The 15,229-nt window shown below is 38.0% G+C and overlaps 2 protein-coding genes across 5 annotated transcripts; one reads left to right on the top strand and one right to left on the bottom strand.

The window, feature by feature from the left end:
- The first annotated feature begins 2,880 nt into the window (after nt 1-2,880).
- On the top strand, nt 2,881-10,846 carry hps1 (HPS1, biogenesis of lysosomal organelles complex 3 subunit 1). The gene is made up of 18 exons (XM_023963410.1): nt 2,881-3,058; nt 3,834-4,015; nt 4,124-4,258; nt 4,619-4,761; nt 4,851-4,959; nt 6,402-6,568; nt 6,707-6,809; nt 6,907-6,991; nt 7,236-7,291; nt 7,361-7,522; nt 7,616-7,795; nt 8,515-8,591; nt 8,695-8,832; nt 8,932-8,997; nt 9,170-9,314; nt 9,583-9,696; nt 9,790-9,872; nt 10,386-10,846. The coding sequence occupies exons 2-18, from the start codon at nt 3,899-3,901 to the stop codon at nt 10,546-10,548; spliced, it is 2,043 nt and encodes a 680-aa protein (XP_023819178.1). The 5' UTR covers nt 2,881-3,058; nt 3,834-3,898; the 3' UTR covers nt 10,549-10,846.
- Nucleotides 10,847-11,415: 569 nt separating this feature from the next.
- On the bottom strand, nt 11,416-14,746 carry siat9 (alpha-2,3-sialyltransferase ST3Gal V). Of its 4 annotated transcripts, none has more exons than XM_020709211.1 (8): nt 14,613-14,746; nt 14,254-14,419; nt 13,616-13,742; nt 13,214-13,533; nt 12,436-12,622; nt 12,222-12,362; nt 11,793-11,942; nt 11,482-11,706 (listed from the first exon to the last, which is right to left on the bottom strand). In XM_020709211.1, exons 2-8 carry the CDS (start codon nt 14,400-14,402, stop codon nt 11,620-11,622), a joined length of 1,161 nt encoding a protein of 386 aa, XP_020564870.1. In that variant the 5' UTR covers nt 14,403-14,419; nt 14,613-14,746; the 3' UTR covers nt 11,482-11,619.
- Between the last annotated feature and the right edge of the window lie 483 nt (nt 14,747-15,229).

Here is a 15,229-nt window from a genome sequence, read left to right on the forward strand (position 1 = left end):
AAATGTAGTGGCAGATCATTTGCTAGCTTTTAATATTTGAACTTTAACCTTTGCTCCCTCATTTGGTCCGGATCAAAAAACTTTTTTTTGTTTTTTGCATGATGAAACTGTTGCTGTAATAGGAGAAAATTAATTTTCAGTTAGATAAACAAATATCCCACATAAAATAAATAATGTTACTACTTCAACCTGGATGAAGGAGAGTCTATGCAAACATAAAATAATATCCTATGTCCTCATTCCAATTGAATGCTTATTGTAAATTTTACAGAACTTCCCGGGACTATAATCCATGCTCTAAAAGAACATGGATTAAAAGATGTAGAGGGCAATACATTTGTGGGTTAAAAGGCTTCCCACTGACCTAGAGCATGGTTGAAGTATTTAAAAAAAAATCAAGATTAGTAGCGTCTAATGGTGTACAGCATGTAAGAAGCTGTAAATTCAAGGATTTTAAATTCTAGGGAAAATATTTACTATGGTTTATTTTATTGCTTGGTTCCACTTTTCCAATCCATGGTACACTAAAACCCCACAGCCCTTCCAAAAGAATGTCAAACCCCTGCGCTTACTTAGGCGCCGGAGGGAAGGAGGGGGGTTCCGAGAGTGCAGATCCAGCCACCAGGGTCTCACAGAAGAGCGCCACCTCCAGGCTTCAAAGTAGGGCCCTGGCAATCTTTGCTCATAGAAGGAAAACAGTATTTTCTGTTGCTTAGGATCTATTAGCCACTGGAGAGCCTGCTAGGAAAATTTACCACAACTCCACCATAAGAAATATCAATAGGAGGGGATTTGTCCATGTGGCAGGAAAGCCAGCAGGACGCCTTCTGGTTCTGTCCAACCAGAGGGAGGCCCTAACCATGCTAAAGGGATTGTATCTGTTGACTGGCCTGGGAACACTTTGGTATCTCTCAGTAGAGCTGGAAGAGGTGACCAGGAAGATAAAGGCCTGGGTATCCTTCTTAGATTGCTGTCCTTGCAACCCAAGACCAAATAAATAAACAATACGGGTGAGGATGGAATCAGCTTCAAATATTGAAATTTGGCGCCATCTTGTGGATGATTTTGGTCAATTGTTGATGCATGGATTTTCCTCCACAGCCACACATCACCATATAAAAAAACGTCTAATTTACATCTCTTTATGAAAATATAAAAAAAAAGAAAATAAAATGTGTAAATTTTTAAATTAGATTTATTTATGACATTTGTGAACTAAGAGTGTACAAGGGAATTTTTCCTTCTACTGCACACAGTGTGTATTGGGTAATGTCAAACCTGTTGGGTTTATTGCCAACAGCATTCAAAATGTATTTACCTGTCCTGCACACATGGCCGTGGTGCAGCGGTAGGGCGGTCGACCAATGATTGTAATATTGCAGGTTCGATTCCCGCCTTGCACACCCATGTGTCGAAGTGTCCTTGGGCAAGACACTGAACTCCACCTTGCCTCTGGTGTGTGAATGTGTGTGTGAATGGGTGAACGGGTCTGTGACTGTAAAGCACTTTGGGCCTTGTAGGTAGAAAAGCTCTATATAAGTATACGCCATTTACACATCAAAACAATTTTAGTTTAAAAATTGAATCTGTGTGGAAAGGTTCTTTTGTATAGACCTATGTCTATATTATATTTATTGATGTTACATTTTTATTGTATTTCAGCAATAAAATTGTTGGTTTATGCTCTCATTGGACCCCACTTTTTTGGTTGTGTCTTTAAAATAAAGTAACTGTTTTCTTATGAACTTTTTGCAATTTTTCACAGACGGTTCCCTCATTTAGTGGGAAAGCTAAAAATAAAAGAGTTCAAAGCTTCATCTGTTCCAGCATTAGCTGTCAGGTTGAAAAATACCAAAGTAGTGCAGCAGCATCTCCGTCATGTGGCTTACGTCAAGCCCCAGCACATGACTGGGTCAGCATTCTTCAAGCTCCTGGAAAAAAACTTTGAAAAAAAGGTTAATCTTTTCAGCATTTCGTATATTTCAGATCCATTTCTATTTTTTCCTTTGAGTTCTCTGTTTTACGATAACGTGGAGTTTAAAAAAAAAAGTACAGAGCACGTGTCAATCAATTTCTATAGAAATAAAATAGTAAACAAACAAAATACAAGGTTGGTTTTGAAGAAAAATGCTAACAATTTGAATAAATTATGAGTTTGCATTTCTAGTTAATTTGTTTTAGTTAACTTTTAACATTTATGTTTAGATTTTTAACATGAGCAAAACTATGGTGGTATGGTCTAATGTCAGAATGGTTAGTTTTAGAATAAGTTTAATTCTGCTGCACAACAGTGAAACAGTGGTTACGTTTTATAGAACCGCATAGTTACGTGTTTAGATTATTAATTATTAATTGCTCTGTAGACAAATGTTGTCATGTCTTTATTCAAAATTAAAACGAGAAAAAGGATGAATTTACATCATTATCATAATGATATATTTTTCTCTTTTTTTTGTTTTTTTGCAGCTGGAAGATTTTTATAGGGTGCCTTTTATTTTGAAAGGAAGATAAAAAAAAAGGTTAATTGTTCAAAATAGAAGAATATAACATTGTCATAATTCAATTGTTGTAAACATTCAAAAGCAACAATTTATAAATGACTAGCATAATGGCCTCAAATATCTAAATAAAGGGTAGTTTGCTGAACCTTGCCACTTTTTCTGGGTTTCAGTCAGTAGGAAATTAGCCCAAAAGGTTCTTTTAGCCTTAAAGGTTGCAGACCCCTGGTATGGTCTTTTGTTGTTTTCTTTGTTATGGTTTCAGGGAAACTATCAGAGTAGATTTAGTAGAATGTTTTCAAATACTTGTGTTTTATTTAAAAAAAACAAAAACAGAATAATTCAGACCCTCAGAGCAGACTTCCTGTTTGCCGCTGACAGCTCATGTGGTCACGTGACTTTTGGTTTCGCGTCGGTGCGGAAGGAAACGAGCTGCACCGACGCTGCAGCCCGAGGAGAAAACTTTGACGAACGACTGGAAAAAGGGAAGAAACCAGCATTTCTGGATAGACGAGGAGCCTGACTGAGATGCTGGGAGCGTCCAGCACGGAGACTAAAGAGTGAGTCCTGGAGGCACTGACTTTCAATAGGACTTTGATGAAAAAATACGCAATGGAAGCTTCACGTTTAACAGCTAACTAACTAAGAAAAATACTTTTCTGTAGTTTGCCTTTGTTTGTTCCCATTACTTCTAAACAATTTCAGACTAAAGAGAAGACTGTAATCAGAAAGACAGGTCACAGAATCAGCAGGTTTGATTAAAAAAGCTTCTCATCAGCCGACAGATGAGGGATGATGGGAACAATTTGTAAATAAAAAAAAAATATTGTATTGTTTTTCTTTAAAAACTATTCAGAATACTAAGTAAAATATGTGTTAAAATATCAGACTAGAGGTTCTTAACTTTGGGGTTAAAAAAATGATAAAGCGTAAGGAAGGAAACGGCTCCTTCCATTTAGTTTTTTGTTTTTGTTGTTTTGTTTTACTAATTTTTGTTCATTTTAAAACAGGAATTCTTCGTTAAAATTGTTTTAAACTGCACTTTTCTACGTTAAAAAGGAAGAAAAACAATAATGTAATAAAAAGGAATCTACTTAATTTATAAAAGATCTTTTTTGACAGTTATTTCTAATATTGTCATCTTTGATTGCATGTTTTGCATCACAGTGGACTGTGTTGCTCCCATTATTTTTGAAAGTTCTTTTTTTATTTTTAGTGTAAGATTCATATCATTTGTTTATTGAGTGAACATACTTCAGCAATGATTTACTAGCCTGCGCTTTCCTGTCTACATTTGATGTCTTTAGCCTTTTTATACTTCTGTTTTTTTTACAGCCTAATGTGAACACAGCTGGGAAGAGGTTTTATTTAAGCGGGACTCAAGAGCATCTGTGGTCCAGATGAAGTGCCTGCTGATAGCCAGTGAGAGCGCAGAGATCCTCTTTCACTGGACCGATCAGGAATTTCAGCAGAATGTCCAGGAGAAGTACAGCTCGTCCCAGGAAGAGGGCGAGGGGGTGAGGAGGAGGAAAACTTCATGCAAATAGACTTTTATGCGTTTTGTGACTCCCAAGGTGTCATGTAGATTTACAACCAATCTCTTTGTTTAATTGCATTCCTCATAGCTTCCAGCCTTTGAAGACATCATTAGCACTCTGTTTGCCCCCATCATTATCTCCTGCGGCACCATGGTGTACAGACAGGGTGACAGCTACACCTCCTTCACCACAGAGAACAACCACATCTACGCACTGTGCCAGGTAAAATGAGAGCAGCATTTAAAGATGAAATCTCTTGACACTAATCCATTGTTTGTTCTTTTTTTATTTTATTTTTTAGTTTTTGTAAGACCGTTATTAGGAAATCATTTTGGCCTAGAAATGTTTTTGACTTTAGGGCAGTAAGCTGAGAGCAGGCCTCTCTTTTTAGTAGGCCGTCACGTTAGTCATGTGAGTTTTGTAGAGGAATGAAGTAAAGCTTTATCCTCTTGAGGCGCCTGACCCAGTAATCCACTTCCAACACTTGTTTGACATTCACTCCTTGCAAATCCTAGAGCGGCTTTTTTCGCTCTTTTCCATTTTATTCCTGAGCCCGATTGTGACATTTTTTTTCCTCCTCAGTTCGATGAGTGTCTCTACATTGCTGTGAACGGTGACGGTGAGGAGAAGGAGGATGATTTGAGGAGAAAGCTCTATGTGCTGAGAAAGATGACTGAAGTGATGTTTGGCATGGTGACCCTCAGCGGTAGCCTCCTCAGAAAAGAGTAAAACACCGTTTTGTGCAGCAATTTAACTCCTGCCGGTGCACGCTGGAGCTTTTGGTTGATGTAAAATCTGTATTGTTTGTTTCCAGACTGCGTCCTCAGGATACAGAACAAAGAGTGAGGCTGTGGAAACATCTGCAGAGCCTCGTAGAGACCTACAACTACCTCAGAGAGAGTGACCAGAGTTTCTTAGTGGAGGTCAATAAGTACATTGTTAAAGTGTCCCCTCGCTACAACGTGGTTCACCTTCTGGCTGTATCACAGATTTTTTAACAACACAATTTTGCATTCTTTTTTTGTTTCAACACATTAGGTTCTGCGTCCTGGTTGGCTGTAGACCATTGTGTATCAATCTCTTCTGCTTTGTCTTTTGCACAGTACAGAATAAGTTCAGTTTGCCAAATTTACATAAATCTGTAATTGCAGGCAGATCGTGGTTTTCATTAGATAATACTGCACTTATTTTCGTTTAAACTATGAGAGTTTAAACAAGAAAATCTTATTGTCTGTCTGAGAAAAGTGTATAAAATGTGTAGTGAGGGTTTTACAGCATTATATTCATCGTAAAAAAAGATGACTTCTTCACTGATCTTCTCTATTGCGTATTTATTGTAGAATGTAAGTCATACGATAACCGTGGGACCACTGTACATACAAGTGGGTTACACAAGTAAAAATCCATTAAACAAATTGTGCCTTTTGCACTAGTTAAAAAGACACTACTCATTTGTGAAAGGTTTGTTTACTGTTGGGCCATAAAGTTGGTAAAAAAACAAATGTTTGTTTGGTGTGAATTGTTACTTTGACCTTCTTGAGCAGATTTATCTGAAACCAATCATTTTTGTAGCGTTGTCAGTCCTGTGCAAAGCCTTAAAAGGACTTCTGATAGTTTATTTTTCCCTTCCCACTCCCATCATCCTTTGATCGATTTTAAAAGCTCTCCCTTCCAAAATAAAAAAAAATCTGTGTCATTTTCTAGGATATAGTTTCTGCAGAGCGGCAGGATTATTTTATTTTATTTTTTTATAAATTTCCCTCTAATTTGTGGGCAAAAATACATTTAAATATCAGCTCAATCTCTAGATGTTCCAAACGAACCTCACTCTATTGCCAAAAGAATTCACTCTCTCATCCAAACAAGTAAATTCTGTTTTTTTGTGGCCACATTTGTGCAAATTCCTACACTGAGGCATGTAGACTGCTTCCCCAAACAATGCTGCTGTGATAGGATCTCACCTGGCTAATCATTACATAATCGCTACCTATTGAGAACTCCAGCAGCTCAGCCGTGAAGTTGGAGACAAGTAAACTCAGTCTCATCATGTGCATAGATCACCAACTTTCTGCAGAGTCAATCACTATACACCTCTGATCTGTGGAATGCATGGACTGAGTTTCAGTGGCTGTGCAGATACTTCCCCTTTCATAAACTGAGGTCAACTGTGTTTTTAGTCTGATGGAATGAATCTCCTGAATTTTAATTAAGTTCTTGGACTATGTGCTATTCCCATAAATTCATTGTAACATTGAATATTCAGCATTCTTGTACCTTTTGTGGTTTGTGGCTGCTTGTGTAGAAATCTTGTTTTCATTTCAGTTGTGTTATGAATTTTCTTTCGGTTTTGTCCCTTCTTTCTCAGGCAGTGGAGAGGCTAATCCACCCCACGCTGTGTGAGCAGTGCATCGAGTTCCTGGAGCGCCGTTTAGTTCAGCAGATCAATAGCTCATCACTAGTGGAGAGAGCAGGAGAGGAGGTGCTGCACACCTTCATCCTAGTTCACACCAAACTGCTCGCTTTCTACTCCAGGTGCCTGTTTTCCATAGAGTTCATGTCGTTGCCTGAACTCTTCTCAACATCTAAATTCTTATTTGTGCACACAGAGGAGATATTTTCAGAAAAAAAGGACATGTATTTACTTTCATTTCCTTTCCATTTCCACTTTAGCCGCACTGCAAGCACACTCAACACCTCTGACCTTTTAACCCTCATCATCATGGCGCAGAATATGTATCCCAGCAACGTAGAACTGGATGAACCGAGTCCTGAGGTACAACCACCCATCAGCTACTCAAAGCAAATCTACAACTATTTGGAAGTTCCAGCTCTTCATTGTATTAATATCTTAAGTGTTTTTGTTTGTGAAGGATGCTGAGAGCACATCAGGTTCCGGCCCTGAGAGCTTTTACACACCAGAGCCCTCCCCTTCCAGCAGAGACTCTAGCAGTTCAGGTCGGTGGAGAGAAAGACCTTAGAACATTTGTTTTTTAAAGAAATGTGAGACGGTTTCAATATTCAGACAAAAAATGATTAATGTTGACATTCTACAGGAATGTAGGAGCCTGCTAAAAGTTTTGCCAAGAAAGTTTGTCCAATCAGAGAGCAGTCACATTAAAGCTACCTTGACTTGTATCGCCATCATTACAGTCTTTCTGTTGAGTCCTATGTTTGTCTGAGTGTTCTTGTGCATCACCAGAGCGGCCCGCCAGAGGAAGTTCTCCAGTGTTCGAGTTTGTGGACCCAGACATTCAGGTCAGAGTGGATTTCATTCGTAAAATAATCCTCAAAGTGAGACTTCTTCAGCAATAATCGTTTCTTTAGATGGCAGAGGACAGCTTGCACACTCTGGAAATTGGTCCGCCTGACCCTTCAACCCCTCGTCGGGTCTTTCTTGAACTCAAAGACGGGCAGTTGCCCATGGTGCCTCACTCCATGTACTGCCTCCCCCTGTGGCCTGGCATCACGTTGGTGCTGCTAACTAAGGTTTGGCGTGTTGGTTTGCCTTCATATTTCACATTCTTTGTTTTTAGGGGACACTTTGGACAAATCTGTTACAATTTGTCTTCTGTTTGTCAGGTTCCCAACATTCAAATAACCCGGTCAGTGTATTCATTTCTGGAAGACTTTACCAAACTAGAAAAGTGTTTAAATGAAGGCCAAGCTGGTTCTGGTGCTGCCAGAGGACAACTGAACATGCACAACACCAGAAGCAAACTGGATAAGTTCATCAGAGACTTGGGTCCAAGTGAATTACAGGTAACCCTGCTTTTTTCACATGGTTATTGTTTTTAGATATCTTTATATCATTTGAACTGCATATAAAGTTTACCTGTCGGTCAAATTTAAAGACGGAATCAGATCAAAACTAGTGTTTTTGGTGTTTTTAACATGTTTTTCTGGCATTTTTGAGATGATGGAGGACATATTTAAAGAAGGTTCGGCTAAAAAAAAAAGACATTTCTGAGTATTTCTTGATTCAAATCATTGTGAATCAGAAGCAAATGAAAATGCCATTTGAAAAAGAGATTATTTGTGATGTAGAAAATATGTTGGGCAGGCCACAAGCTCCCTGCTCTGCTTAAACACAAAGCTCTTAACAATGGGAAGGGGGGCGGGTTACTCTTTTCCAATGGCCCCGCCCACAACTCAGAGGATTATTTCTAAGGAGCTACTGCCGCTCTGCAGTATAACGACACAGGTTTCTTGATTTTGGCAAATATGGCATAATCATTTTTAAAAGACCGTTTTTCAAACTTGAAAGATTGTCGAAGTGAGTTTTTAAGTTTTTTTTTTTTTCATTAAAAAGATTTTGTAAAATCCTTTGTGTTAATGTAGGTTTAAAAGTAGAATAAGCTGTTTGTGCTGTCTTCTGTACTCAAAGGTAAAAAAAAAACACTTTGACACGATAGAAGCAGTTCTCTTTTCTTTTACTTTTTGAGTAAATGTATGTTTTTGTTTTTCCAATTTCCATTCAGTGTGTTCAGTTGCTTAATGTCTGGACAGAGTTTAAGAACCGAGCCTTCACCAGAGGAGGATCTGGGTTCAATAAGGAGTAAGTCTGCTCCAGCCCCCTGCTGACCAGACAGCTTCAGAGCACACAAAACTAATTTTTACATTTCTTTTGAAATAATTTTATGTTTGTTTTTTTATTTTAGCCTGATCCCTTTGTGTAAGAGTATGAAGACCAGGCTGTGTAGCCTTTACCGTCAGCGATTTCTTACTGACACTGGGTCATCTGATGGTCCTCGATGTCTCTCGCCTGCTCTGCAGGAACGAGCACAGACTATGGTCCAGTGTGTATCAGTCTGAGAAGTTTTTACCTTTTTTGTTGCATTTTTGTTATTTTATTCCTTAATTAATTAATTTGTGTTCATTCTTACTCATTTACCAAGAGAGAAACTAATGGACTGGAAGGACTTCCTGTTGGTAAAAAGCAAGAGGAACGTCACCATGGTTTCATATCCTCTTCAGAAAGAAGTCTGATTTGGGAGCACTTTTTTAATTTAGCAAAGCTCTCTTTTTACTGTTCGCAGATCTCCATAGAAGTTTTTAAGTTAAATTTAATCTTTAAAAGTTTTAAATCAAACTCAATTTAATCAAAGTACATACTCTTAACTTGGTTGATCTCACATATCTGGAGGAATTCCCAGGCCTCGTCCATTTCATTTGGGTAGACAGATCATCGGGGCAAATTATCGCTCCATCACTTAACATCACAGAGCGGACCACGTCAGAGCTGGGGAAGGGACCGGTGGCTCGTTACATCAAGAGCAAGGTGGGACAATTGCCTCTGGAATGCTGTTTTTTTAGACATTGCTTTTCTTTTATATATATATATATATATATATATATATATATATATATATATATATATATATATATATATATATATATATATATATATATATATATATATATATATATATATATATATATTACATATTATTATGTATGTATATATATATTACATATTATTATGTATGTATGTATGTATTATTAACCTGTTAAAGAATTCTTTTTTCTTCTCAAAAATAAATTGTAAGGTGTGGGGCCTAGTCAGAACGACACGACAGTATCTGCGGAAGGGTTACTCCACTGTCACACTGCGTGATGGAGACTTCTACTTCTGCTACTTCCTGTGGTTTGAAAACGAAAACGTAAGTTAATCATGTTGGTCTTTCACTCACTGTTCATAAACAAAAAATCAGCGTAAAGCATAAAAGTTTTAAATTCATACATCCTCCTGTAAGGGCTACAAGCTGGAGGCTGGAGACATACCAATCCTACCTGATGACTCTCCACCCATTGGGATGCTTGGCTATGACTACTATAGGTAAACAACTTAAAGACCCACTCCAGTAAAAATGTATTTTTTGTGGTTTTAACATGTTTTTGTAGCATTGCCATTGGAAAAAGTTTGTAGTTGTTGCGTATAAACTACAATTGGCGGGCGACAAGCTCCCTGATCCGCTCTGTTCTGATGCATCCACTTGCAGACAAATAGATCCATGTAATTTTTTTTTTCTTTGTCTATAGGAGCTATTCGGCCGGATAGCTCCTATATTGCTTGGCATTTTTGTTGCACCCTTAATGATAGGTTGGGGTTGTGAGGGGCTGTAAGCTACAGAGAATGTAAACGAAGGTATGATGGGAAATAAGTGCAGGCTTACTCCACGAGGTGAGTTTCTGATGAACTCCTGCCACTCTGCAGTATCTATGTCCCAGAAAACCACACAGGTTCTTTGAGTTTGGTTAAGAACAAATTGAAAGACCACTGGGAATGATTTTACGATAAATTTAAAGATGATTGGAGTGGGACTTTAATCCAGTCTTATGTGTCCTGCAGGAAGCTGCTCCGGTACTATGGCAAGAATCACCAGGGGGAGGCAGTGAAGTGCTACGAGCTCCTGACCGTGCACCTGGGAGTCATTCCCACTGAGATTATCCTCCAGCACTGCAGACAGCTTGCAAGCAAATTATGGGAACCCTCGCGCAATCCATTGCTTTAGATTTACCCATGTATCAGTTTTACCCAAACTGTAATGGAAAGAAAATCTTCCATTTATGTATACTGTGTGCACCTGTTTGATGTTTCATATGTTTCAATCATCCAAGGGGAAGTAACTTATGTTATGTCTTGGAAGCACACGTCTACAAATTACTACACAACGTTGTTGTGTAAATATGCAGTGTTTTTTATGGGCTATGCAAAGAACATTACTTTTTAGTTTTTGATCAGTCTATGACCTGTAATAAAATTACAAATGTAAGTTGTCATCACATGCTTTTTTTAAAGGTTTACATTTTAAATTCTTAAAATAAAGATATCTTCTTCACAGTGTAGTGGTTATTACTGTCACAGCCAGAGGGATCTGGTTTGAATCCTGGCTGGGACCTATCTGTGTGAAGTTTGCATGTTCTCCTTGTACATTTGTGGATTTTCTCTGGACACTCCAAAAACGTGCTTTATGGGTGTCTCTAAATTGGTTCATGTGGATGTTTGTGTGAGTGTGTGGCCCTTCAACAGACTGATGACCTGTTGAGGGTGGGTCGGCTCCAGCAGCCCCGTGATCCTGACAAGGATTCAATGGGTTCTGAGGATGGATGGAAGATCTCATCTACCTGTTTTCCTGCAGAGAATAGCAGTGATCCAAAAAAGGGTTGCCAGTTGGAACAAAATGATCTATTTGCGCTTCAGTTCTGCCATTAAGGCTCCTCACTTCACAGGAGGCTAACGTTCATGGTGTCAGTGACCATGAGAACCAAAAAAGTTGCTCTGTTTTTTGCTCAAACGGTGGATTTTCGTCATTCCAAAACAGTTTTACAAATCTATAGTAAACCATTGCTGACTCAACAAAAAATATAGATGTGTAGAACTTTATTTAAAGTATTAGTAATAAATTAAATATGCATTATTTTGTTAAAAACATCACATTTTCTGAGTTTTTGCACAAAAAATAGTCTTCATAGTTTTACTTTATGTCTGAGCGCACATTTATTTTAACTCATGAAAACATTCTTGTATTTGTCACAGTTGTGACGAGTCTAATCACTTCATGATTGAATTCTCTGTACTTAAGTTAAAGAGCTCCTGTGAGGTCAGTTACAGCTCCTGCAGCCACCAGATCCCTCAGGAACAGTTTTTCAGCACTGACGTCGTGTACCACCTGCAACATTTGAACAAAATGCATTTCAGTCACTGAAAACAAACTATCTAATAACCTTCCAGTAATGTTTGGTCCACATTGCTTACTTGAGCTTTCATGGCATCCATGCGTATTGCCTCATAATAGTGAAGCCTGGCCTCTGGGTGTTGCATATTGTATCCAAAGCCGGCCAAGCTCACCTGGTCACACAGCTGCATAGCCATCACCAAGGCACTGGCACCTAACGTGGGATTCATCTTTTTGAGAAAGATTAAAGAAAAGATCAATTTTTGCAAACAAAAATCTGAAGATATGTTGTTGGGTTTTTTTCTTCAATTTCTGCAACAATTATATATAAAAAATAGAGATGTTTTCAAGTTGCCTTCAGCACCAAATCAAGAAATTGGATCATCTTTCACTAAACTGATTAAGGTTAGATTATTCAGATGTGCCCCACATTTCTGGAGATTTTTAAGTACATAATGAAAACACAATCCGGCTGTTTTGTTAACAAAAACATACTTAGAAGAACATACATTCCCCTGTTTTAGAGTATATTTCTGTAAAACTTGTCCTGTCTTGTGAATAATCTCTGGGTGGAGGATCTTGAAGCTCTCTGGACTCAGTGGAATATCATCCACCACCTCCCTCCAGAACCACATTTTGGACCAGAAACTCTGTTTAGAAACACAAGAAATGAGTTAAGGCTAACCTTAATGTAGAATCCGAGAGGTGTCCTTGATGACTTACCAGAGGCTTTTTGGTGATGACAGAGGTGAGCCAGTCCAGGTCCAGACTTTTAAAAACAACCAAAGCAATCATAGAGGTCTTTCTGTACTCATTGGCAGAATGAGGTGCTCCTTCTGGGTACATCAGACGAATGGTTGTCCGTGACCCTACATCTCTTTCAAATCCAACCACTGGAGCATTATTCATTCTGGTGACAGAATAATACATTTATTTACAACTGAATTAATCATTTCTTGGAAAAATAATGATGAAAGACAATGCCTTGCTAGTGAAACATGTAATTATGTCTTCAGAAATTCTATTGTAACCCATTTAAGCATGATTTCTTATTTGCCCAGTATTGTTAACTTTACAAGCAAACTTTTCCTCCTTACAAAAATGTATATAACTTGACCTCTGTGACAAAAAAAAACTTGAATTTTTTATGCTTTCCCTTTGGTCTTATGAGACCAAATCTTAAGATATCAAGGTTTAAGGTTGAAGCAGGAAGGGAGTGGTCGCATTTTGTTCTGCTGTTCTGGTGGGGATATAAAGCTCTAAGAGTTCTGAAAAAGACAAAACTTTTTTCCTCTTCATATTAAAGAGAAATATGATTAGTTGGGGGACATTCTGGTTATTAAAGCCTCGTCTCTACTGTTAGATTTTTAGGTGAAACAGTGGTTTTGTTTAATCAAAAGTTGAACTTCCTCACAATTCTTTTGGGTCAGTCTGACTCACCTAATATTGTATAATTTTTTTTTTCTTGTGCTTAATTGAATACCTGATTATGACATCGTACTGATCTATATGGGGTCCAAGATGGCTTCCTTGCAGAACACCCCCGTTTCCCACCACCACACACCGCCTGCAGCTGTCTTTTGTCTTTAGTGATGGCGGCAGGCCAGGTTCAGGCATTGAAGCAAGCGTCAGTGCCAGGTGCTCCTCGCTGCCATGCAGCCCTAGAGGAGGCCCCAGGGCCCATTCCGCTGGTCGACCCTGCTGCACGAAAACTGGAATGTCCAGGAGACGTTTGGAAAAGGACAAGGGCTTCAGGTGGTTCAAACACCAATGAGGCTGACAAGGATGTGACAGCAGGGAGGCAGAATGATTCAGTAAAACCTGATTTGGGGGAAATAAGTTTCAGTTAAGCTTGTTGACTGTACAGAAATATTGTAAAACGTAGCTCATGATGAATTCTCACCAGATCTTTGGGGTACTGGTGGTCGTCACTGTCAGCTGTCATTTTATCCATGGGAAAATATGCAGGGATCAGTATCACCAAGTAGCATCCCATTAACACGAGCAGACTCGAGGCAAGATTCGCTTTCCTGGCCAACAAAATAGGACAGTTGAAAGATTATGAGATATTTATTAGACTTGTAAATTAGTTATAAATAGTTTTTCTAAAAAAAAAAACATAAATGAAGCCTTTTGAAAATAATGGGAGAAGCTATGCGGCAGTGAGGTTATTTATTATGGTATAATTTTACTTTTTGTACTTACCTAAACAAAGTAGGGCTGAAACACTAATTAAAGAACCACAAGCAGTTGCCCACTGTGTTTTAGTCAAAGAATTACATCTTTTTCATTTTTGTAACTGCACAGTATTGCACCAATGGCAAAGCATATTCAGATTGTTTGAGGTGGTATATAAAAAATACCCCAGTGACCCCATTTAAGTTTTTAGCTTCCTTTAATTAGAGGAAATGAAGTGACAAAATGCTATGTTGACTCAGACTCAAAAACCTCTGCTTCTAATGTGACCTAATGTAAAAATTTGTGTCAAATCTGCTTCCTTTCACATTTAAAATTTGGAATTCCATCCATAATCAGATTTACCTACTGAGGAAAAAATCCCTGGACTCCATCTTCGGAATCACTCGCTGTCTGTGGCTGACAGGTGTGAGTGTGGGTGTCTCTGCAGCCACAGGTAACAGCGGAGAGCCATCGTCTGGATCCTCTACACTCAGATGATTTAGCGTCACCATGGCCCTTTTTTCCAGTCCTGGATCATGAACACATTAACAACATTAGGAGGTTAATTACAGCTCTCTTTAGTTTTTTTCTTTCAACAGAACTTTCTCAAAGTTATGAATCCTATTGAGTTTAACAAAGTTTAACACACAGCATTTACCTGACCTTCTGAGAACTCATATTTAAAGGATTTTTTACTAAACATCAATAAAAATATAACTCACAACCAGCCTCGAAGAAATAGCAGAAGAAGATTAATTGTCTTTGTCCATCACTGAGGTGAAAACAGTGTAATGTTTGGTAAGTTAGGCTAAAATGGCTGCTGTTGCTGAACTCTGCCTCTTCCTGTAACAAGACTAGTTAAACATTAACCTGTTAGCAACACACCAACAAAAATGAACAGCCAGACGTGTCTGTGTCCATCTGTGTATTTATAATTAACGAAAGCTAGCCTTTTAAATTCAAAAGTTCTTTTGAAATAGGATTTCTTCAAAAATATGGCTGAAATCCCATAATATTAATAGTAGACTAATTTCTAATAGAAAATACCAACAAATAAACAGAAAAGTCCATTTTCTTTATAAGACTGGTACAACTATTTTTTATGTTAGTTTATGTAAACTTGTCAGATTATTTTTACTATAATTAGATTACAATGAGTGTAATCTGAGTACACACATTTCACTATTTTACATTATTTTGAACTTCTATAGTCTGACACCCACAGGCTTCAGGGTATTGTGTAAATATAAAGGAAATATATTACTCTAAGTGGTGGCTATAAGTTACTTTTTCTCACTGACATTTTACTTAACTGAAAAGTAAAAAGTAACTCTTTTTT

This window comes from Oryzias latipes, chromosome 15 (genome assembly GCF_002234675.1).
Source record: "Oryzias latipes chromosome 15, ASM223467v1".
Taxonomy (NCBI): domain Eukaryota; kingdom Metazoa; phylum Chordata; class Actinopteri; order Beloniformes; family Adrianichthyidae; genus Oryzias; species Oryzias latipes.